At 47.7% G+C, this 21,322-nt stretch overlaps 7 protein-coding genes across 7 annotated transcripts; 2 read left to right on the forward strand and 5 right to left on the reverse strand.

Annotated features, from left to right (window-relative positions):
* On the forward strand, positions 1-801 carry Pdw03_5103 (Sorbitol/xylulose reductase Sou1-like, putative; the record flags this gene model as incomplete). Its single annotated transcript, XM_014683713.1, has 1 exon — positions 1-801. One exon carries the CDS (start codon positions 1-3, stop codon positions 799-801), a length of 801 nt encoding a protein of 266 aa, XP_014539199.1.
* Positions 802-1,057: 256 nt separating this feature from the next.
* Positions 1,058-1,998, reverse strand: Pdw03_5104 (carbohydrate-binding module family 1 protein; the record flags this gene model as incomplete). The annotated part of the gene is made up of 4 exons (XM_014683712.2): positions 1,058-1,426; positions 1,489-1,653; positions 1,704-1,840; positions 1,890-1,998. 4 exons carry the CDS (start codon positions 1,996-1,998, stop codon positions 1,058-1,060), a joined length of 780 nt encoding a protein of 259 aa, XP_014539198.2.
* A 1,883-nt stretch (positions 1,999-3,881) lies between these two features.
* Pdw03_5105 (Sucrose/H+ symporter, plant) lies at positions 3,882-5,227 on the reverse strand (the record flags this gene model as incomplete). Its single annotated transcript, XM_066100950.1, has 5 exons — positions 3,882-3,903; positions 3,957-4,036; positions 4,300-4,602; positions 4,671-5,033; positions 5,189-5,227. 5 exons carry the CDS (start codon positions 5,225-5,227, stop codon positions 3,882-3,884), a joined length of 807 nt encoding a protein of 268 aa, XP_065957890.1.
* Positions 5,228-9,816: 4,589 nt separating this feature from the next.
* Positions 9,817-11,700, forward strand: Pdw03_5106 (Amino acid/polyamine transporter I; the record flags this gene model as incomplete). The annotated part of the gene is made up of 6 exons (XM_066100951.1): positions 9,817-9,975; positions 10,032-10,102; positions 10,160-10,273; positions 10,349-10,431; positions 10,484-10,861; positions 10,922-11,700. The coding sequence occupies 6 exons, from the start codon at positions 9,817-9,819 to the stop codon at positions 11,698-11,700; spliced, it is 1,584 nt and encodes a 527-aa protein (XP_065957891.1).
* A 1,402-nt stretch (positions 11,701-13,102) lies between these two features.
* Pdw03_5107 (DUF1275 domain protein) lies at positions 13,103-13,885 on the reverse strand (the record flags this gene model as incomplete). Its single annotated transcript, XM_014683706.1, has 1 exon — positions 13,103-13,885. The coding sequence occupies one exon, from the start codon at positions 13,883-13,885 to the stop codon at positions 13,103-13,105; it is 783 nt and encodes a 260-aa protein (XP_014539192.1).
* Positions 13,886-15,933: 2,048 nt separating this feature from the next.
* On the reverse strand, positions 15,934-18,210 carry Pdw03_5108 (Glycoside hydrolase, family 31; the record flags this gene model as incomplete). The annotated part of the gene is made up of 1 exon (XM_014683705.1): positions 15,934-18,210. One exon carries the CDS (start codon positions 18,208-18,210, stop codon positions 15,934-15,936), a length of 2,277 nt encoding a protein of 758 aa, XP_014539191.1.
* A 609-nt stretch (positions 18,211-18,819) lies between these two features.
* Positions 18,820-20,941, reverse strand: Pdw03_5109 (High affinity methionine permease; the record flags this gene model as incomplete). Its single annotated transcript, XM_066100952.1, has 10 exons — positions 18,820-18,964; positions 19,029-19,281; positions 19,363-19,499; positions 19,556-19,824; positions 19,881-19,992; positions 20,047-20,061; positions 20,130-20,205; positions 20,258-20,353; positions 20,409-20,648; positions 20,704-20,941. 10 exons carry the CDS (start codon positions 20,939-20,941, stop codon positions 18,820-18,822), a joined length of 1,581 nt encoding a protein of 526 aa, XP_065957892.1.
* Between the last annotated feature and the right edge of the window lie 381 nt (positions 20,942-21,322).

A 21,322-nucleotide genomic window follows, 5' to 3' on the forward strand; every position in this document is an offset into this window, starting at 1 on the left:
ATGCCCATCCCCGTACCCAAAGCCAACCGCCTCCTCGACCTTCTTAGCCTCAAGGGCAAGGTTGTTGTTGTAACCGGAGCCTCCGGTCCTCGAGGCATGGGCATCGAAGCCGCCCGCGGCTGTGCCGAGATGGGCGCTGATTTGGCTATCACATACGCTTCCCGCCGTGAGGGTGCTGAGAAAAACGCCAAGGAACTCGCAGAAGAATACGGCGTGAAGGTCAAGCCCTACAAGTGCGACGTAGGCAACTGGGAAAGCGTGGACACTCTCGTAAAAGAGGTGATCAAAGACTTTGGGAAGATCGACGCCTTCATTGCCAACGCTGGACGGACTGCCGACAGCGGCATTCTTGACGGATCTGTCGAGGACTGGAACGAAGTCATCAACACCGATTTGACCGGCACTTTCCACTGTGCCAAGGCTGTTGGTGCTCACTTCAAGGAGCGCGGAACTGGCAGCTTCGTTATTACATCATCCATGTCAGGCCACATAGCCAACTTCCCCCAGGAACAAACGTCTTACAACGTCGCCAAGGCTGGCACGATTCACCTTGCCCGGTCGCTGGCTAATGAATGGCGAGACTTTGCCCGCGTGAACAGCATCTCGCCCGGTTACATTGACACCGGGTTGTCTGATTTCGTCGCTAAGGATGTTCAGGATCTTTGGAACTCTATGATCCCGATGGGTCGCAATGGTGATGCGAAGGAACTTAAGGGTGCCTATGTTTACCTGGTCAGCGATGCCAGCACTTACATGACGGGCAACGATTTGCTCATTGACGGTGGTTACACCGTGCGGTAAATAATTCATGTACGATAGACGACTTCAAATGACTCCATACTTCATGTAATATAATTTCAATTCCAGAACTGTTCCAAGAGCTATTTCTAGGTACATCCTGTTTGATTTGCTGTATGACGTCAGAACCAATGCTGGGTGGATCATTTGATAGGTTTGTCATGTTTGCAAACTGTTTGTCTTCATTCTGTCATGTCATCGGAGCCGATCTCATGATCACCGAGCTCAGTGCACCAAAAACAACATTTGGATACTGTGCTCACGCAGGACCCGCAATGGAAGCCGTGATTGGACTCTTCTCCACAAATATACCAGACCAAAACCAATCCTCCGGGGTTGCGTTCAAACCCCCATTAGAGAGCCTCAATTCGCCGATATGCCAATCCGCTGAGTCCGTCCAAGTCGATGCGTTGACAGCCGATACAACCTGCGTCAGGTTATCGCATCCATTCGATGCCCATAGTCCAACTGTTTTCGCGTCGAAGTCAATATCGTAAGCGAAGTTGTACCAATGCCCTGGTTTCAAGTTGGTTTCCCAGTGCGACGCACCACCGACGCACCAGCGGAGGGTGTTATCTTCACCTGAAGTGCCGCTCGTGGTGCCGTATTTGAGCTCGGTGAAATGGCTCTATGATGGATATATTTTTTAGCTGTTGGTCTCTTGGTAGCATGGGAATGGTAGTTGATTACCTCAAAGAACGCGATCTGATGCTCGAAGCTTGCGTTCGGCGCATTCGTCTCTTCTGTCTTTAGCGAGAAGTGGTAAAACACATGGCCCCTCCCGAGATTGGCCTTGGTCTCGGGGATGATCTCGGATCGTTCCATGGTTTGTCCATTCCAGAACGACGTGCCATCCTAGCTGCCATCAGCTTCTAGTCGGTCTGAGCTTTGGAGACATGACCTACGATTGTGATACGAATCCCCTGCTCATCAGTGGAATCTGCCGGGTTCTTGTGATCCGGTGAAAGACCGAGGTACTTGTCTGTGCCTGCAGACCCGTGAATATACCACTGCCAATCGCCAACTTGGTTAGACCACGACCCTTCTTTTGTGTTAGTAGTAATCCATAGCAATTCCCGAGAGTTACCCACACTTATCAAAATCAGCAACAGTCGCGGAGGCGTTGAAGAACCCGCTCCATAGGACTTCGCCCGCGTCAGCCACCATGGGAAGGGATACAAGCCATGCAAGAGAGCGCATTTTGGTCAGATGGTTGTGAGCTTGCGTATTTGTTAGCGATTTAGAGGTGTGGTCGGATTGCTTCTAAGCAACATTGACTCCCTCCAAAGCTTATCGTACAATTATAACCCTAGTCAAGATCGGCTGAGTCGGATATAACACGGATGGAGATCATGAAACCTGGGGTTGTTTAAGGTAAAACATTGAGAGCTGGCGATGTTTCCTTCAAATGTCGCTTCAGCCACTATCAAAGGCCCTGGTTTGTGGTAATTTCGAGTAAAAGCATCACAGACACTAGTGCGTTGTATTCGCTTTCTTCGCTTTCTTCAATGTTCTACCATTTATTGGCACAACTCGCAAGTGGTCGACCGGTGACTCTCCAAATAAGTTAGGGCAATAGGGATGATTGGCTCCCAAAGATGAAACTCTGCAGGATGGGCTGAAACGGCGCCAAGTGGAACATCGGTCACCTCATCGGACCAACATGCCATCCACCTCTCGTTGTGAATGAGCAGAGAAAACTACTGAAGAATCAAAAATTGCCCTATTTGAGAAATTTTGTGATGACCGGTCGCTCCATATACACAAATGGAAACCCTATCTACACCCGGGGTCCAAGCAACCAGCAGGAGCCTCAAGTTCGATCTTCATGTATAATTTAAACCTTGAGCTTCTCGGCCGGTTCCATCCTCCTTGGCATCGATATTATGAGTCCGAGCAACATGCATTTGACAAAGACTATCACAAAGCTCATGACCATCACTGATAGCGGGACTTGGAAGATCAAGAGGAATCGTTACGAAAGCGAGTTTGTCTCCAAGAAGACCAATCAGGCCAAGAGCTTCAAGAGAGATGGAGTGGAATCGCGTGACAGCCATGAAACGGGGAGATTATATTGGCTACAAATGGGTTTTACTCCCTAGGTTTCGCTCTCACGGGATGTGGTAATGGCTGATTCAAGCGACGCCCGTTATCCCGGAAAGTTTGGTTGATCCCCTGGAATCCGGGCGAAAAGCTGGGGTAAACTGCACTCCAATTAGGGATATGCCGGACCGTATATCATGGGTGTGGCTCTTTTCTACGCGAAGGTCTGCTCCACCGGACCTGCCCGATGAGAACCTCTGTGACTATTCATGCCTCGGGCCTCACGCCAGAATGATGCGAACTTGCGTGTCATGCATATTGTCTTTCGGTTGACGTTGAAACTGCTAGCTGAAATCTGAGGTATAGACCCTATGAATGTGGTGATATGGTATTCATTAGTACTGGACGATAAAGACAAAGCGAGTGATGACGACCAGAGCCAGGTCCAGAGTGAGGGCTTGTGCTATGAACCCCAGGATTTTTAAAATGAGCACACTTTATGTGGAGATGCTACATCGGCTTATACAAACATGTCAGTTGGGTGAAAATCGTTAATTACACTACGCAACACTTTGTCAGATGAAACTATAGTATGATTCTGCTTGAGCTCTCGTCGAATCCAAATTTTCAGAGCTTGGGTTTCATTCTTCCTTAATAGTGAATCTGCTCCATGAACGTATCTTCGGCCCGTGAATGAAAAACACAATGGGCACAGGGAACAAGGCGGCGGTAAGGCATCCTAGTAATGTCATCGACCAGTTCACGCCCAGGTTGTGAAACTACATTGAATTGCGGTCAGCCCTATTCTTGTAGTGCTAGGAAAGGGGGAAAACACACCATTGCCGATGCAAACATAGGAAATCCGGCCCCCAGCCATGAACGAAAGAAAGAGTTTGCTGCTATGGCAGAGTTTGCATACAGGGGATACACATCGATAATATAGTTGAGGCCCTGCCAATTATCGTGAGTATTTGTACAGTGCACCAGATGTGTCAACGGAGATAGACATACTTGTAAGAATATCAACAGTACCCCTGCGCCTAGGAAGGCTCCAGATATGACCTGCGGAACCCAAGTGATGTGAGGATCTGACGTCCAGCCAAACCAAAACATACCCGCGGGCAACAGGGCACCTCCAATGATCATTGGAATCAGCCGCTCCTCTGGCCGAACACGGCCGTTCCGGATTATGAACCTTCGATACCGCGTCAATGAAAAAGCAATTATAATGAGACAAGCGCAAAATACACCACATATGACAGCGATAAATGGCAATGCTCCAACGCCATCATTCCAGCCACGCTCTTCTTGGAAAGAAATCGGGTAAGCCACGAAACACATGTACAGAAATGCATAGATGAAACCAACATACAGGGTCATAAGTAGAAGAATGGGTTCCTGCACGAGCATCTGAAATGGACGGAGGATATATTGTACCGTGATATCTCTCGGACTCACCACCTTCTCTTCGACCTTAGCATGCAGAGCCCAGTTCTTAGTTTTTGTGCGCAGGCGCTCAGCACGTTGCTTGAGTAACGTTCCCTCGAACGTCTCGGGGATTACCAAGATCCCGATACCAGCGATGGCAAACGCCCAAATGGCGGTAATGTACTCCGTCCAACGCCAGCCTAGGTGGGAGATAGTTACGAAGCCGCCGACTATTGGTCCAGCTACCGGGCCGATGAAGGTTGCCGCGGCAAAGATGGCCATTGCAATTCCTCGCTCTACGGGCTCGAACATATCGGCCAGGATGCCGGATACCTAAATCGAGAGAGGATTTCAATGAGCGAGAGTGCCAGCATAGGTTGGACACAATGCAAAGGACTCACAATAGCAAGAGGTGCACTAGCAAAGAGTCCACCCAGAAAGCGACATATGAAGATAGTTTGCAAGTTCTGTGCTACCGCAACAGGGATCTGAAAAATTGCGAAGAGAAACATGCCCACAAATAGCGGTCGCTTCCGGCCGTACAGTTCCGACAGGGGTCCGAAGATAATAGGCCCAAAGGCGAAACCCAGGACGAACAAACTGACACCCAACACCATCACTTCTGAGGAGACGCCGAACTTGGCCGCTGTCTGTTTGGTTGCTGTGCTGAAGACCGAAGAGCCGAATGTAATGCAGATCGTCATCAGTCCTAGCATTATGTTGATCACCCATTTTCTCCATGTCGGAAAGTTCCGGGGCATCTCCTAGAACTGTATTAGAGAAGCGATACACACAATCAAAGGAGGGCAGTTGGATGTCATGCCGGATCATTTGGCCCGTCCCAATCCACAATTAAACTCTCTGTTTCATTGGAAGATCTTTCGGGTTTGATTTCTGCAGAGTCTCTGCTACTTTCTACCGCATCGGGCACATTGTGCGTATCGCCATTATCGAACATGGTCCGTATGCTAGCTGAATCTTGCGCTGGCACCCGCATGTTATGCGGAGACATTGAAGTTTGCGTCTCTGTGTTGGTCATTATAGAGAATGCCCGACTCTCGCTCAACAGAAAATTACCATCGAGGGCAGGTGAGTCTTAGGTGTTGTAGCAACAGTGTGCACTGGGAGAATCTCAATAAGAGCCCATTGACATATGCGTCGCGAGCACAGCAGGCAATCTATCCCAGGTCTTATTTCTTCCCTTACAATTCACAAAAATAGTTTATTTGTGATCTTGCAAAACGTCATCGCATCCGTCCATTCGGCTGAGCCATGGGTGGTATTGACGACAACATCCTTACGTATCTTCACATGAAAATTCATTCAGTGAGAGCGATTTGAATCTGAAGCAAGCTCTCCGTTCTTTATGACATAAAGTTGGGCGGAGTTCCAAATTCAACATTCAGATCTTCGAACGTCTGATTCAGATGTGGAACAAAACAAGCAAAAAACTATCACTGACATTGCATTTTCCGGTAAGATTTCACTGGGAAGAAAGCTGTACTATACTTACAGACAAATATCTACATGCAAGAAAATTTGTGCACAAAGACTTGGACTTTATCAACTTCTGGCAGCACACGAAAGCCGGCACTGCTTGGATCATCGTGTATTGCCTTAGCAGACACCCAGAGGCCCATGTCACTCTTCAAAAAGATTAGCAGTCTGATAAATGGCCCGGCATTGGAAATTTTGACATCACCAAACAAGCAGAGATTGCGACAATCACCGGGTTGATAGCAGCTAGAGCCAACTTTTTCCAACACGTCATGTACTGACCGAAGGTCTACCCAGTGAATCCATGCTAACATCTGTCCCTCTTGCAGTTCCCGGCGACACTAACTGCCATGGCCGATGGAAGGGACAGAATACTAAGCGAGCTGGTTTCTGCAGCACTGATCACGCCGCATTGCCACCATTATAACGTCCGACACCTGATTTCGGTAAGCTGTTCATCTCTGAATGAGTCTGCGAGATTAGAAATTTTATCTTCTGATCAATTGCTCCTAGTTCTGCTCGATTGAATGACTACTTCTAGAAATGTCACGATTTGAAGTGGCTTGATGTTGAGAATCTGCCATTCGCAGTGGACCGGGGTCACTGGTCAGGGCTCCATAGCGATTGCAACCACTTTCAGCGATGATGAGTGAAGATATAGAAGTCAGATGTCTCAAAATTAAGAAGTACGATGAAGATTTGGACAACAAGGTCGACTTTAGTTGTGGATTGATGATGTCATAGTGAGGGGGAAGCTTGGAATTTGGACCCGAAGCGATGGAAATTCGGATAAACTTCAGTGTGCAGGGTGAAGATCTACAGTTGAACTAAGCACCGCACTTGCAAGAATGCTGTGCACCTTTTTAAAAAAAAGCCCAAATGTCGCGCACTCCGTTGACGCAAACAGTTGGTTGCATCACCTAGTGCACTTGAAGTTCATATCAAACAGCTTGCGGCCTCACACTGAGATGAGCGTTGATGCCTACAAAACATTTTATACGACCATGGCAGCCAAAATCTCCGGTTGGAATAGTCAAATCCTCTAGCAGGGAGATTAGTAAGAACAACGCCATGTAAATGTTTCCCATTAGATGTGTGCATCAAGTGTAGAATATGATGGTTTTTCTTGAGGGCATCCTCGTCTCTCCAAAAGCTCCACATCTTCGCGATCCACCGATATTTCAATGCTCTTCAGAATGCGATTTTTTGGTGGCGAATCACTAAATCGTGACCTTGGATCTATCGCGTTCAATTGGTCTGAGTGTGGTGTGTGTTTATGATCAGTTCGTGACTTTGACGCGTCGTCGGTATAGGCCAGTCCGTTCTCATCGACGTAGGCTGCGACAAATGGTTTCATTAATGGTGCTATCAGCACAAGAATGCTGATCGCCACGTGAAGCTCCGCAACAACCGTAGCGAGGGTTCCTTCGAGTGTTGGATCTGGCGAATTGACTTGTTGACTTATGTAATAGAGGTGGATCGCGTTGATGGGAACGAGGCTGCAAATATTGTTATCAGTATCGATGTTGGAACCCCGTCAGAGGAGACCTTAAACATACAGAAATCGACAGCTAAGCACCAAAATTACAATAACTTTGTTGCTTAGTGTCGTCTGCAATTGTACGATTACCCCGATAGGATAGATTAACATCAAAATTTCAAAAACAATGTCCAACGCTGTGACAGCTTGCCAGTGAGGAAACTGGACGAGCGTGAGTGACTGGACATATAGTATTGATATCCACCCCGACCTACCAAAACGGAACATTGTTTGCTGATATCATGCCATGGATGTCGGTCGCAGCGGACTGCCAGTAAAACGACAGTAACAGGGGCACAGAGTAGAGTAAATGTGAGAAGAACATAGCTCATCCATTGAGAGCTACGCAAAGTAATGGTCCGATAGAAAAGTGCCGTGGACGCTTTTGAAGATGATAGAATTGCCATGTAGAGGATATCTGCACTGTATGCAGCCTTGAAGGAGAGTGTGTCAACTATGATCTCGCATCTTCATTCTAGACACCTACTTTCTCCATAGAGGTCCACTCGTCGTTAGTGATTAGCGACTTTGACTTTCCCCAGCCGAAATTTATCTGCACAAAGGCTACAGATATCTGCGTCAAAGCAAGAATCTATAGTCACCAAGCCTCAGCCACTAAGACCTCCTAAAGGGGTCCGTCTTAGTTGAGACGGAAAGACTTACCACGGTGACCAGAAAAGTCAAATCATCCCACTGACGGGCTCTTCTACTATATGCAGAATGCACACGAATCCCTAGAGATCCCAGAACCAAAAATAATGAAAAAGAGGCCATGACCGTAATCAATCCATTGTGATTAATATCGGTATCCACAGTCAGCGGAGGCGTCATGCCCGATGGGACTGGGAATGGAGTTGTCATTTCCAAAGAAATAAAAAAAAAAATCTTGATTTACTTCAAGGGACTCGATGGGGGATATATTCAGTCTCAGCTAAACAGACAGGCTGACTCAGAAAATTCACACCGTGATGCAGGGCATTCTGACCACGAATCGCAGATCTCCATCCACCCTCAGCCTAGATCCAAACGGAGATTTCACCTTGGTGCAATGGCCGATCTACCTGGACATGGAATGTGGTTATACTGTTGGTTTCCATTTGCATGTCCATAGCTTGGTTTCGGCTTTCGCGAAATTGCGGATGTGTTTCCTATGCGATCTGATCATGTAATTCGGGAACATTTTGTAGCTATCGAGCTATTTAGGGCTGCTTCATGGGAATGAATGTATTAGATTCATATGAATGCCATTTTGCAGATCACCTGGGTGTTTAATGTTCTCACACGAAAGAGGTTTCTCTTCAATCAGAGGTACGTGCTGTAGCTGCAGGACTACTTAGAGCCGCACAAACTCAGCTAATTAAGTATTTGGAAGGTTCAGTTACTTTCAAACTTGGTCTCCGGGATACATTCGGTGGGCTATGGTCACTCGGAAGGTTTAGTTGCGCCGTTACATCTACATTGTGCCGTATACAACAAGGCGCAGTAAACCCAGGTACCTTTGAGGGGAATTTTATTGCAACACAATACGGACTACTCCGTAGGGAGCACATGTGTAGCTAACTCTCGTTCTTCCAATTGCAATCCCAACTGACAGGATACATTGGGGATGGCAGAGTGTGCAGGCATCACGCTAAAAATACAGACTGTCGCTGCTCTCTTTATTTTGATCTTTCACAAGTTGAGATGATTTCTTTCAGAGCACGTTTGTTTTAAAATGCCTCGAGTTTATTCCAACTGGGAATGGAACGACTGACATGATCAACCTTTCTCGGAACAAGTTCTCAGGCTGATTTTTGTACAACACAGCCAGGGTTTGACTATCCTTCTATCCTCACGGAAAGATACAGATGGATGCCGGCATACAGCATGAAACCAGCACACGCAACCTGGTGGGTCCAAAACAAGAGCAGAGCCAATTATCAAGTGTTATCTTGATAGCGTCGTATGTGTATGTCCCAGATATTGACTTGCGTTTCACTCCCCGAGGAGTTGGACGGGGTTGACCTTTTTTTGCTTCTTTTCAAAGGCAGGTGGGATAGTTAACCTGAGTAAACACGGTACCATAACAAAGATGAGCTCCTCGTCCACATGAGGACGACAGATGATTCCCGACTAGACATAGATCGAAAACTCGTGCCACTTTAAACACCCCTAGCCATCGTAAAAAGTAACACTGAGTCCCGATTTCGGTCCGAATTTCCGTGAAGCACTTGCCATGTGGCCTTCTGTGTGTTTTTATGGGCAGATTTAATAGCCCGTCGAGGGGTATGTAACGTGAAGGAGGAGAAGGGACTTTGGCCTCCAAGTCGACTCATTGTAACACTCGAGGGGATGCCTGCAACTGAACAGCTGATATTGCCTAGACTGCACAATTCAAGGCCCTCTTCCGATTTTACACAACTCCAATCTCAGGTAGTCTCTTTCAATTTTTGATTAATATCCAATGTTTGGAGTTAGCTCTTCACCCGTGTTATTTTAAATACCTAATTTGAGCCATTCAATTTGCCAAGATGCCATCAGAGAACACATCTCCACACGATCAGATCGATTCCTTTGAGAGAGTTCAAACGATGGAAGAAGAACACTTTGTGAAAGACCTACCAGAGATAGAGGGCAGTCCCCAGGATCAGGATGATATGACACGCATGGGAAAGATCCAAGAACTCAAGGTGTTACTTAGCCCTGTGTCATGCATTATGGGAATTGACATCTGACATCTTTGAAGCGTAATTTTCGACCCCTTGCAGCGTTGAGCTTTTCAGCAGTTCTTCAAGCTACTTGGGAGTTTGTACTTATGTAAGATGCTCTCGCTACATACACCGTGATATCAGCCACTCATCGCCTCCTACTTAGCTCGAACACGCAAGGCCTTGAGAATGGTGGCCTCGCTGGTGTCTTCTGGTCTTACATGTGGACCTTCGTTGGATTTGGCTTCATCATCCTTTCCTTAGCCGAAATGGCATCAATGTGAGTTCCAATCGAGCCAAAAAAAAAAAATGCGATGCGCAGATGTTCCTGACGTATCCTCCCTCGGACCGTCAGGGCACCTACGTCAGGAGGCCAATACCACTGGATATCGGAATTTTCTTCGCCACGATACCAGAAGTTTCTGAGTTACACTACTGGTGAGATTCCTCGTATAACGCCCTTGACCGACCGCTAATTTGCCTGACTCAGGATGGATGTCGGTACTGGCCTGGCAGGCCGGAGCTGCATCTGGCTCGTTTCTGACCGGTACTATTATCCAAGGACTCATCTCCCTCCGTGACCCGAGCTATGAACCCCAAAATTGGCAAGGAACCTTGTTTGTATTCGCGATGATCGCGGTGATTTACTTTTTCAATGTCTATGCGGCAAGCTGGATGCCACGAATTCAAAACGTCCTTCTCGCTCTCCATTTGTTATGCTGGGTCATCATTGTGGCGATCTTGTTCGCCATGGCTCCTCACAACTCGGCTAAAACCGTCTTCACCTCATTCTACAATGGTGGGAATTGGTCAACTATGGGCATCAGCTTAATGATTGGTCAGATTACAGCTATCTACGGCTCATTGAGTAAGCTTGTCACAGTACTACTCTTTCGGAGCACAAGGCTTACACCAACACCGCTGACAGGCTCCGACGCCACCGCACACATGTCTGAAGAAGTCAAGGATGCAGGTCGATACGTACCAATCGCGATCGCATGGGGATACTTTGGCAATGGCATACTAGCTCTGATAATCATCGTTGGATTCCTTCTTGCTCTACCCTCTGTGCCTAATGCTCTCAGCGACAGTACCGGATTCCCTTTCCTCCATGTCCTCCGCCAATTCCTCTCAACCTCCGGTGTCAACGGCCTCACAGCAATAATTTTGATTCCAGTCATATTCAGTAACATCTTATTCAATGCGTCCACTGCACGTCAGACATATGCATTCGCACGGGATCGTGGTCTACCCTTCGCAGACTGGATCTCGCATGTTGATCCACGCCGTCGAATCCCAGTACGAGCCATTGCGCTGTCGTGCATTATCAGCGGCCTCTTGTCGCTGATTAATATCGCTTCGCAAGTTGCATTCAACGCGATCATCTCTCTCAACGTTGCTGCGCTCATGTACACTTACGCGGTGTCAATCAGCTGCGTGGTTTACCGGAAGGTTGTCTGCCCGGAAACGTTGCCTCTTCGACGTTGGAGTCTAGGTCGTTTCGGTCTTGCGGTAAATGTTATTGGGCTGCTCTACGTTCTTTTTGCGCTCTTTTGGTCGTTCTGGCCTCCTAGTCCTTTGCCTGCCGCCCGAGAGTTTAATTGGAGTGTGGTTATCTTCTTTGGTGTGTTCATCATCAGTCTGTTCATGTATCTCTTCCAGGGTAGAGGACAGTATGTCGGCCCCGTTGTGACGGTCCATCGGTGACCAATGTTGGGACTATGTTTTTGGGTTTTCAATGGAGATGACCTGCAGGGCTACTCTGTCAAGCTAATACGAGATGCTGACCAGTAACCTGACCTTATGGATTTCAACTTGGACTCTCGGAGATTGTGGAGTAGACTCTTAACAAAAACAAAAGCCTAATCATAACCTGGATCTTGTATGATGGTCACTGAGGGGGGAGGGGGGGGGGTTTCAGGTCGATGGTTCTATCCTCTTCCAACCCTCACCCTGGATGCCTATCTTTATTGGCCTCCATCAATTCGTAGCTTGGCCGTGTTATAATATCGAGTGCTGAAGCATCTGTCATTGAACACTGTTGGCTACACAGGTTGGCGCCAAAATGAGCAGAAAACGTTCGGTGCTCCGTCCATGTTCAGACATATGAAAATGGCCAGTAACATTGTGCTAACAACAGATTTTTCATCGGTCGAACATTTGAGTCTGATGAGAAGGGAAATTTCAAACTTGAAGCCCTTGAAAATGGGATGCGCTTGTCTAGGATCTCTCGGCTCAAACCTCTCCGAGACATCGATTGGATACCATCTCGATCGAGTAACACCTATGCCTCTAGTTTTCTAATGGCTATTGCTGCCCATGCACATCATATTGTGGAGATGTTGTTGCCCGTTTGAAAGTTGTGTGGTCATCTATTGTCCCAGAGGAGGTCAACATCTTGAGAACCATTGGCCGGCTACTCTAACCGTGCGGCCTCTGCTATTCTTTTCATCCTCATTTTGAGAATTCTGGGGGGAAAACTTCTCTTCGCCGTGTTGGTTTGGCTCCTTTCTGTTATGAGTGCTGTATGTCCAGTCTGTCATTCATTTTGCTGCTTTTAACCCCCCAATGAAAGGAACAAAAAAGAACCCTAGGCTATGAGAGTTCATCAATTTATGAAACTTACTCACGGGAATCATGCCCATCCCTATCACTAAACAAAGATGTCTTGCCTAGTAATTTAAAAATCAATTAACCCAGGTTGATGGGCAAAGAAGACTTGCTTCAATGCCACAAGTACTCCAACATGAGATGATACGAGGATGGCAGAGACAAGGCTGAACTACAACTCGGAAAGAAGACCCCGGATTATCTTCCCCTGAATTTGCCCTTTAGATACCACACTTTCGACGTCTTTGATTGGCTTTTCGTGCTTCAAGGTCAATCCAGAGGTTCTACGCATTAATACGATACTCCCAGAAAATTAGATGGGAGATCTAACCCATCTCATATAGTAACGGGGGGGGGACCAAGTTTACATACAAACGAGATGGCATATTCTAGTATTCTCTATTCGAAGATAACAAACCAAGATATGCACACATATATAGATATGTACATCAATCCACATTCTATGTAGCACCGGCATCTTCTACTTCCCAGATGATATTTATTCTGTGTCCTCCATTTTTCCACTCCAGACCAACCACGCACCAACAATCATCGATTTCATGATCACAGCAGTCCACAAAGCTCCCATCATCTCCACATCGCTATGAGCCCAGAATCCCCCCAAGACCACCCCGACCAACAAGCACAAGATTGCGCCAATCCGACGCATCTCCTCAGCATGACCGACAAGCTTCGTCGAGAAGAAATCAGGATGTGAAAACAAGTCGCAATAAGTACTAGTGAGAACGACACTCGTCAAGCCAGTGAAATTCAAAACACGGCTCGTCACCGCCTGCCCGCTACTCTGGAATGCGATGAGCGCAACCGGGACGAGGACCAACCAATTCAAGGGTGCACCTTGAGCCGGCCGATGAATGGTAACAATCGAAGCCGCAAGACCAACACACAAGGTTTGAGCAAGGAACGACGCACAGAGCACCCATCTCCGTCTCGCCGGGAAGACACGGTGGAAGGTGGCGAAGCACCACGAGCCTAGACAGAACCCCGCAATAGAGACTCCGGATCTGATCCAGCGATCGTCTCTGGTGCCAAAGAGGCCTAAACCAAAATACACCGTGTTGCCCGTTTGCATGCTCACGAAGGAGCCCCATACGAGAACCGCGGAGCTGTCCAGGAGGCCGGTGATGACGTAACAGAATAGTAGGACCAGGTCGCCGTGCGTGGGGTCAAGATCGCTGCGTAAGTGTTTAGATACCCGGTAGAGCAGAGACTGTTTAGCACATCTGTGATTGCCCAGCAGGGCGTCTGTTTCGTAAGACATTGGGATTGGGTAGATGGTTGTCGGATTGAAGTGGAGGGAAGTTGTTTTGATGGGGCCTTCCATGTGGATATCAATCTCGGCACTCGGCAAAGAATGGAACATCCGTTCTCCCCTATTCGAAAGATGATCCGAAGATACTGAAATTTCATCGTTAGCCCCCTGTTGCAAATAAAGAGGTGAAGTGACATGCGACCGGGATATGTGCAATCTCGTGACCTCGATTCGGAGAACGGAGAACGGAGAACGGAGAACCACCTTTTCTCAATTTACACACTGGGCTTCTGAGAATTTCTTCCCTTTCTTTCCCCTTTCTTTCGGTTAAACCAATTCATTTGCAAGCTCACTATGCACAGAAGACCTCTTCTGTTAGTCATAGTCTGTCTATAGTCCTATATTCCGCATGGGTTAGTGAGCTGTGAACTCAGGGGCTCATTTGGAAACCGCATGAGCCCTTCCCACATATGAAAGCAGTCACATGCCATGGCTTAGAGGGAGAAAACAGCATGTTGTGTCGTGGAGAGCGGTTGATTATCCTTCGCCTGCTGTTGGGCCAGTTGAGAAAGGTCCCGGTTACTTCACCACAAGATCGCACCGGTGACTCTTTAATCTCCCCCATTTAGTATTTGACCGTCATAGATTTATTTTCATCGTCTCGTTTAGAGGGAAGAATGCACGGTTGCTGGAGTCCTATTTTGAAGGTCAAAGCCCTTCTGAGCTTTACGAGTTATCTGACCGAACAACCACGTCAATGGTTTTCAAGGGCTTCGCGGAGTGGTATCTCGGTGACCCATCTCGGTGACCCAGCGGGAAACACGCTCTAGATTGCGGTCCTTTTATCTTTGGGTCGGGAAGGTGTTGAATGGGTCATGAATTGGTCTTTGGTCAAACTTGGTCGGGGTTTGATGCCGTTGGAGTTGGCTTCTTGCGTTACTGAGGTAGGCTACTTTTTAATGCGCTAGATTGATTCAATGGAACAAGTTGAAATTTGGGTAAATGTATCTCACGCCCCCTTCAAATGTTATCTCTGAATCCTGTCGTACTCGTAATACCTCTCAATAATATGTACCTCTCTAAGACGGCCTTTAACCTCGTGGTTCGCTTTTTGATGTCACTTAGGAGACAGTTGCAGTCATCCGGCATAGCCTAGACTACTTGAAGTAGGCAAGCAGTGAGAATAAATCTTTTTGATTGAATCTTCTCGTGAAACCCAGAAGGAGGGCCCGACGAATCTCTTATGATACATCACCTAAACTCACGATCAAATAGCTTGCCGCGCGTGTTAAATCGGAAAATGGTAGAGAGAGGTAAAGTCGGCAAGTGCGGTGCGAGACCGCATATCCTACAAAAGGCCATGGGCAAACAAGCTTGAGTCATGGAATTTATTCAATCCATTATCAAGTTCTATGAATCTATTACTACTAAAACGACTCGTTGCTTTAAGAATTGTTCTTGTTGGTCTTTTCATTCGTCGATGGGGTTAGTTATGCCCGAAGAATAACCAGGGTCCGCTCCGATATAATCCAATTTCCTTTTTATCCCGTTTTAGATGGAAAGCAACCGGCCTGCCTCAGCAAGGAGGAAGCATCTTGTTGATCTCGGTCTTAGAATCCACTTCTCAAGTCACGCATGAATAGTGTAAGCCAGTGGCACGAAGTGGTTGAACAAATTTGGAGAAACCTCATAGAAGTCACCATACTTCGAATCATCAAATCTAATAGTCTGCTAGTAAATAATAAGTGATAGAGACGGAATCATCTCAACAGTAATAACAGCACAGAACAGGCATGGCAAGGTTATCCTTTTACCATGTACAGTGTTGCACAAGTCTTAACCATGCAGGGAACTGTCTTGTGAACACTCAGGAGCATGTACATCCACACTTACGTGACGACAGCTTTTAGAAGGGAGTGAAGATCTCAGGCCAGCAGTGGAACCAAAGTCAAATAAAGAGCATTTAAATGTACACGCCGCCAGGCAGGAACGGTTCTAGAGACTGAAGTTGAGGCATTTGTACATTGAGGTTTCTCATAGACACTAGTTGTGGGGATCTATAAGCGAATGACAGTGTTGTTCTCCTGGCGGACGAATTGCAAGAAGTCATACAAATCATTGTTCTTCGGCGTACCGACCACGAAAACCGCAGGCTTCCCATACGGTGCGGACACACGTGCAACCTGGCCACCATAGTACTTTTTGCCAGACCAAACGTGGGTGAAAGTTTGATTCTTTCCGGGCAAGTAGACCTTCACGCTAGTGCGACCAGGGTCCAGCACCGGTGCGACGTACAAATCAGAGCCGAGGTAGAAACTCTGGTAGCTGATTGCCTTGGCGACCTCGTCCTCGGGGTGGTAGACGACGGGCATACGGAGCAAGGGCCAGCCCAGGTCCTTGCTTTCGGTTTCCAAGATCCGACGACGATACTTGGCAAGACTGGCGAACATGCGGGCGTTGTAACCAAACCAAGAGTAGGTGGTAGAGTTGCTGTAGAATTGTGCGTTGACCTGGGGGACATTGCCCTCGTGGGTACGGAAGACTACACTGGAGACGGCCGCAAGTTCTCCCCAGCGACCGAGTAATTCAGAAGAGCGGTTCACAACACCGTTGCTGTCCCAAGTAGTTGTGTATCCACCAATCTCCACGTGGCCGTGAGAATAGCCCGACAGACCCATGTGGCCTATGACGGTCACGGCAGCCTTGATACCATCATTGACGCCCCAGTTGGTGTTCTGGTCGCCTGCCCAGTATAGGTTCATATGCCGGTTTGCGGCCATAGACGATGAGCGGTGGAACAGGATGGCGTCGGAGAACGAAGACACATTCTTTCCAATCCACTGATGGAGAGCAGCCCATTCGCGAGGATAGGCATTGTGGTATACCAAGGGGTCGATGCTCATGTTGTAAAACTGGGTGTCGGGGTAGACAGGGGTGTATTCGCCAAAATCAGTCATGAATCCGGAGATATTGGCACTCCACACTTGGTCGAGCAGGACTTCCTTGAACCAGGATCGTCCAACAGGGTTGGTGAGATCAAGAATACCAGCGTTTAGGCCAGGACCACTCGAGATGACGGATGTGTTATTGGTAGTCGAGTTTTGGATCAGGTAACGAGCCCGGCTGGCCTCATCGTACAGGTTGGTGCGGTAGCCATCAGGCTTTGTGCTGACATTTGCCAAAAATGGGTTGATGTATGCCAACGTACGGACATTGTATTGATCACGCAGAGATTGCACAAATTTCTTCCATGTCGGGTAAAGTGTTTGATCCGATTCCCAGTTCCACCAAAGACGAGATACATTCAGCGACATGTAGGACACGCTCTGCGAATGTGTGCCAGACCAATCTTGGAGCCATACTGCAGCAATGGGACATTCAAGTGCAAGTCCTTGGTCGACAATCCGGTTGACCTTGGTCTGTCCACCTTGAATACCCAGTACGGCGCCAGTATCAACCCACTCGGGCAAGGCAACCATTTTACCGGTGTAATCAGTTAGCATGGAAATACCGTTTAGAATGTTCGTGGCTTGCATCAAGTAGCCGTCCACGCTCAGGCCATCATATCGCACAGTAACAGCACTAGGATTAGTGAAATTGAAGGTGGTGTAGGCTGAACTCTCTTGTGTCAGGTGGAACACCCGAGACTTCGAGCTGATATATTGTGGAACCGCAGTGTAGGTTGTGAAGTGATCTCCGCCGGCGAAGAAGCTGTCTGTGTTTTCAAGACGAGTGGTGGGCTGGTCACCACGACCGACCCCTTGCTCTCGCGAGAATATGGGAACAGTCTGGTTTTTGAAAGAGGCGAACGATCCCTGGGCACCAAATCCATAGAAGTCTTCCGTTGGCGAAGAGCGGTATGTCAGGAACAGCTTAGTTGCCCCATCCAACGAGGTTCTAGGGTCAAGATTGACGTGAAAGGCAATGCGATCGGGGAATTGCGATGGGACCCAGAAAGCGAGGGAAAAGTGAGGAGTGGCATCACCACAGCCGGTTAGCTCACCCTGAATTACCGCAGCATAGTCATTTTCACTGCCGTGCCATGACTGGAGAGCAACGTTGATAATTTTCTGACCGGTACACTTGTTTTGGTCTACTTCGGTGATCTTGAAGTTCCCGTTGGCAGCGATCACCTCGTCATCTCCTGCGCTAGCACTGAGGAATGCATGGCCTGGCAAAGTCTCCCAGATTGATCGACCACGTTGAGCAATGGAAAGACGATTGGCATTCTCATTGACCGTCAGTTCAAAGCCATTTCCTAGATTCCATGGAGCATTGACCGCAGCACACGGAGCTGCGACTGAGGCCCAAAGCCAGAAGCTAGGAGCACGCATATTGGATTGACACTAATCACAGTCAGGAGCGCCCATGTGGCAATGTCCAACTTATAATTCTGTCGCTCTCTATTTTTACTATGGGCTGCAAAGTCGTTGTATGGCCAATGAGGACATGCCTGGCCCACTTGGTGCAATCGCACAAGTTTTTAGCAGTCTATGGCTTGAGGCCAATCAACTTGATACGATCTCTTTTTTTCTAATGATGATCAGCGCATTTCATAACGTGAGTGGGCCACGTCAAAAGCTCGAGAGATAGACTCCACAGCCGACAGCCCGTCGGCGTCGCGTAGCACCCCTTCGGCAACCGATACTTCCCTTTTCGATAAACGATCCCCCGAGGTGAGCTTTAATCTGGTCGGATTCGATTCAGGTCCTTGGAAACTTACTCCAACAGGTCCCCCGTTGCATGGGTGTGCTGCGATGTGTAGAGATAGGTGCTCCCGTAGGGAAAAGGAGCGGGACGGCCTTGAGGGGAAGTGGGGCTGACTCCATAGGGGCTTGCTGAAAAATCACGTCTTTAACGCTAAAATGATATGTTGAGGTGGCACTGGGAAGATGACCTAAACGCACAGCGTTGGCTAGTATAATTGCAACACTTCGTCGACCTCAGGCATTCTTCTTAGGTACCCGGACAAGCTGATGCGCCAGAGCACCATCGTCTAATTTCAGAACCGTTTGCTCCCACGTGAAGCCTTGAGCTCTAGGGAGAAGCTTGATCCAGACATAATAGTAGAGTCCGCATAACCCGATACTAGATTGTTCGTCAAGTCAGCGATTTGTATCAACTGGGATTAACCGGGGTATCAACAACTTACATTCCTATAGCAACCGCGCAATATGTTGCATACCAGAAGCTGACATCACCTCCATTAGCACCAATACTGGGCAGATACCATGGGATCACGACCATGTACAGGTTGGAGAGAATTGCAAATGCCACTGTAACGTGCCAGGCCTTGTCTTCCGGTGGCGGGAGATTGAGGCGCGCACGACGTATTCGAGTGACCACGAGGCCTATTGTGAGCACCGAGCCGAAGAAGCTGGATGTGTAGACTCCGAGATCCACAACTATGTCTCAAAATTAGCAAAGGGCCTTTTAGTTCCCGCTTAGTGACGAAACAGCAGCTTAGACCAGAGACAACGACGTACCGAAACTGAATGCATCGCCAGCAGGTGGTGCCAGGATCATTATTACCGTGAGGCCCCATTTTACAAGATACGGACCGAGGGGTGTGCCAAACGGTCTTGTCAAAGTCCAAAACGCAGTGAAAGGCAACACACCTTGTCTATGCGCAAACATGTTAGGATCACCTCCAAAACCATCCACCATTTTATCACTAACCTTCCGCACTCCCTCAGCATACGAGACTGTCCAATAAGCACAGCAAGGAGATTTCCAAAAGCGCTTACACAGATCAGGAAATCCAATGCCTTGGCCGCACCACTACTTCCAAACACCTTCTCGAAAAAGACACCAGCGGCAACAACTTTCGACTTGAAAATTTCGTCATTGCTTGCAGCGCTAAAATAGGCAATGTTCGCAAGTATATATGAAACTGCCGTCAGTCCCAGTGAGAGTGGAGCACTCCATTTCAAGGTTTTAGTAGGATTCTAACGAGATTTAGCACACACAAGTTGTCACGATCATATGAAGTACATAACCGGACTTCATTGACAACGTTGAAGGCATTTTCGTATCCCGCAAAAGAAAACCAGACCTTGGTCAATGCATTTGTTGTCCCGTAGGCTGTGGCAGTGCTAGTACCGTCAAAGGCGTTTCTAAAATTTGCTTTGTGATCTTTCACTGAAGTATGACCTCCGAGAACTACCAACCCGGTTATCCCGATGCTAAGTTCAAGTTAGCTTTGCCAATGTAATATTTTCATCCTAGGAGGAAATTACTAACTAGTACATACAATATCAAGGTCAGTAGCTTGACCAGGCCGATGGCATTTGCGAGCCTCAAAGACCACCTGGTGTGAAACGCCAAAGCTGTGGCCATGCCATCAGCACATATCGCACCGACAGCATAATTGTCACTCACCAAGGACTGCAACAGTATAGCAAGCCACAGCAACTCCCTTCGATTTCCATGGGGTGACCTCCGAATCAGCAAGTTTGAAGAGATACTGGGCTAGCACTGGTTGAGATCAGTACTTATCCACTTCCCCATACACCAAGCATTGTAAACCTACCAACATCGTTGCTGCTGCTAAATGAGAAAAGCACCGTCTGCATTGCAAAGACAGTAGGAAAGAAGTACTTGGGTCGGGGATACGACTGTTCCAAGTAGACAACCTCGGAACCGGACCGACTGGGGAAAGATGATGCGAATTCCATGTAGACCGACAGAGAGCTCGATACCATTAAATACCCAATCACCCAATATATCAACGCGAGACCAACCGACCCAGCACCTTTGAGAACTGTCGATGCTATTATAAATGAGCATCTCATCAAATTATCCAGATCCTGTTGAATTGTACGCACATGTTGAAACTACTCCCGTTCCGATCATCTTGCTCAAGTTCAAGAAAACCACAGTAACCCAACCGACCGAATACCCCAGTGGTGAATTTACCTCAACGGGCGCTCCCGATACCTCCTGATATGTGGCCTTGGAAGTGTTCCCACCGATTTCAGTAGTATATTGCAGGCTATCATTGTCACTGCTGTCAAATTGGGGGAGTTGCTCGTTGTGTTCCCGTACGGGAGATGGAAGGCCCATTTTTGGAGGCGGAAGGAAGTTTGGGGGAATGAGATTCTTCACGTTGCATGTACATACATTGCCGTTCAACTCGGGCCCCTTGCGGTAGCTGGGCGTGGTCAGGAGCGGCAATCATCATCTTTTTGAGAATACTAATAATGCGATAAGACTGATGGACGAAGAATTCTGATCTTTGTGGCGTTTGTCTTGAATCCTAGCTTTGGTTACTATAACCATAATGTGTGGTCTAATCCTTGTTGGGCATCGTACATGGTAGCTTACGGCGAATATGGTTGTACGCTATTACTATGTTACAATAAGAATGTCGAAAAACGGTTTAAACCCAGTTAAAAGACCAATTCAAAACTCGTTGGGGTCAAATTTTCCAATGGCCAAGGAATT

The sequence above is a fragment of the Penicillium digitatum genome, chromosome 6, assembly GCF_016767815.1.
Source record: "Penicillium digitatum chromosome 6, complete sequence".
In the NCBI taxonomy this organism is placed as follows: Eukaryota; Fungi; Ascomycota; class Eurotiomycetes; order Eurotiales; family Aspergillaceae; genus Penicillium; species Penicillium digitatum.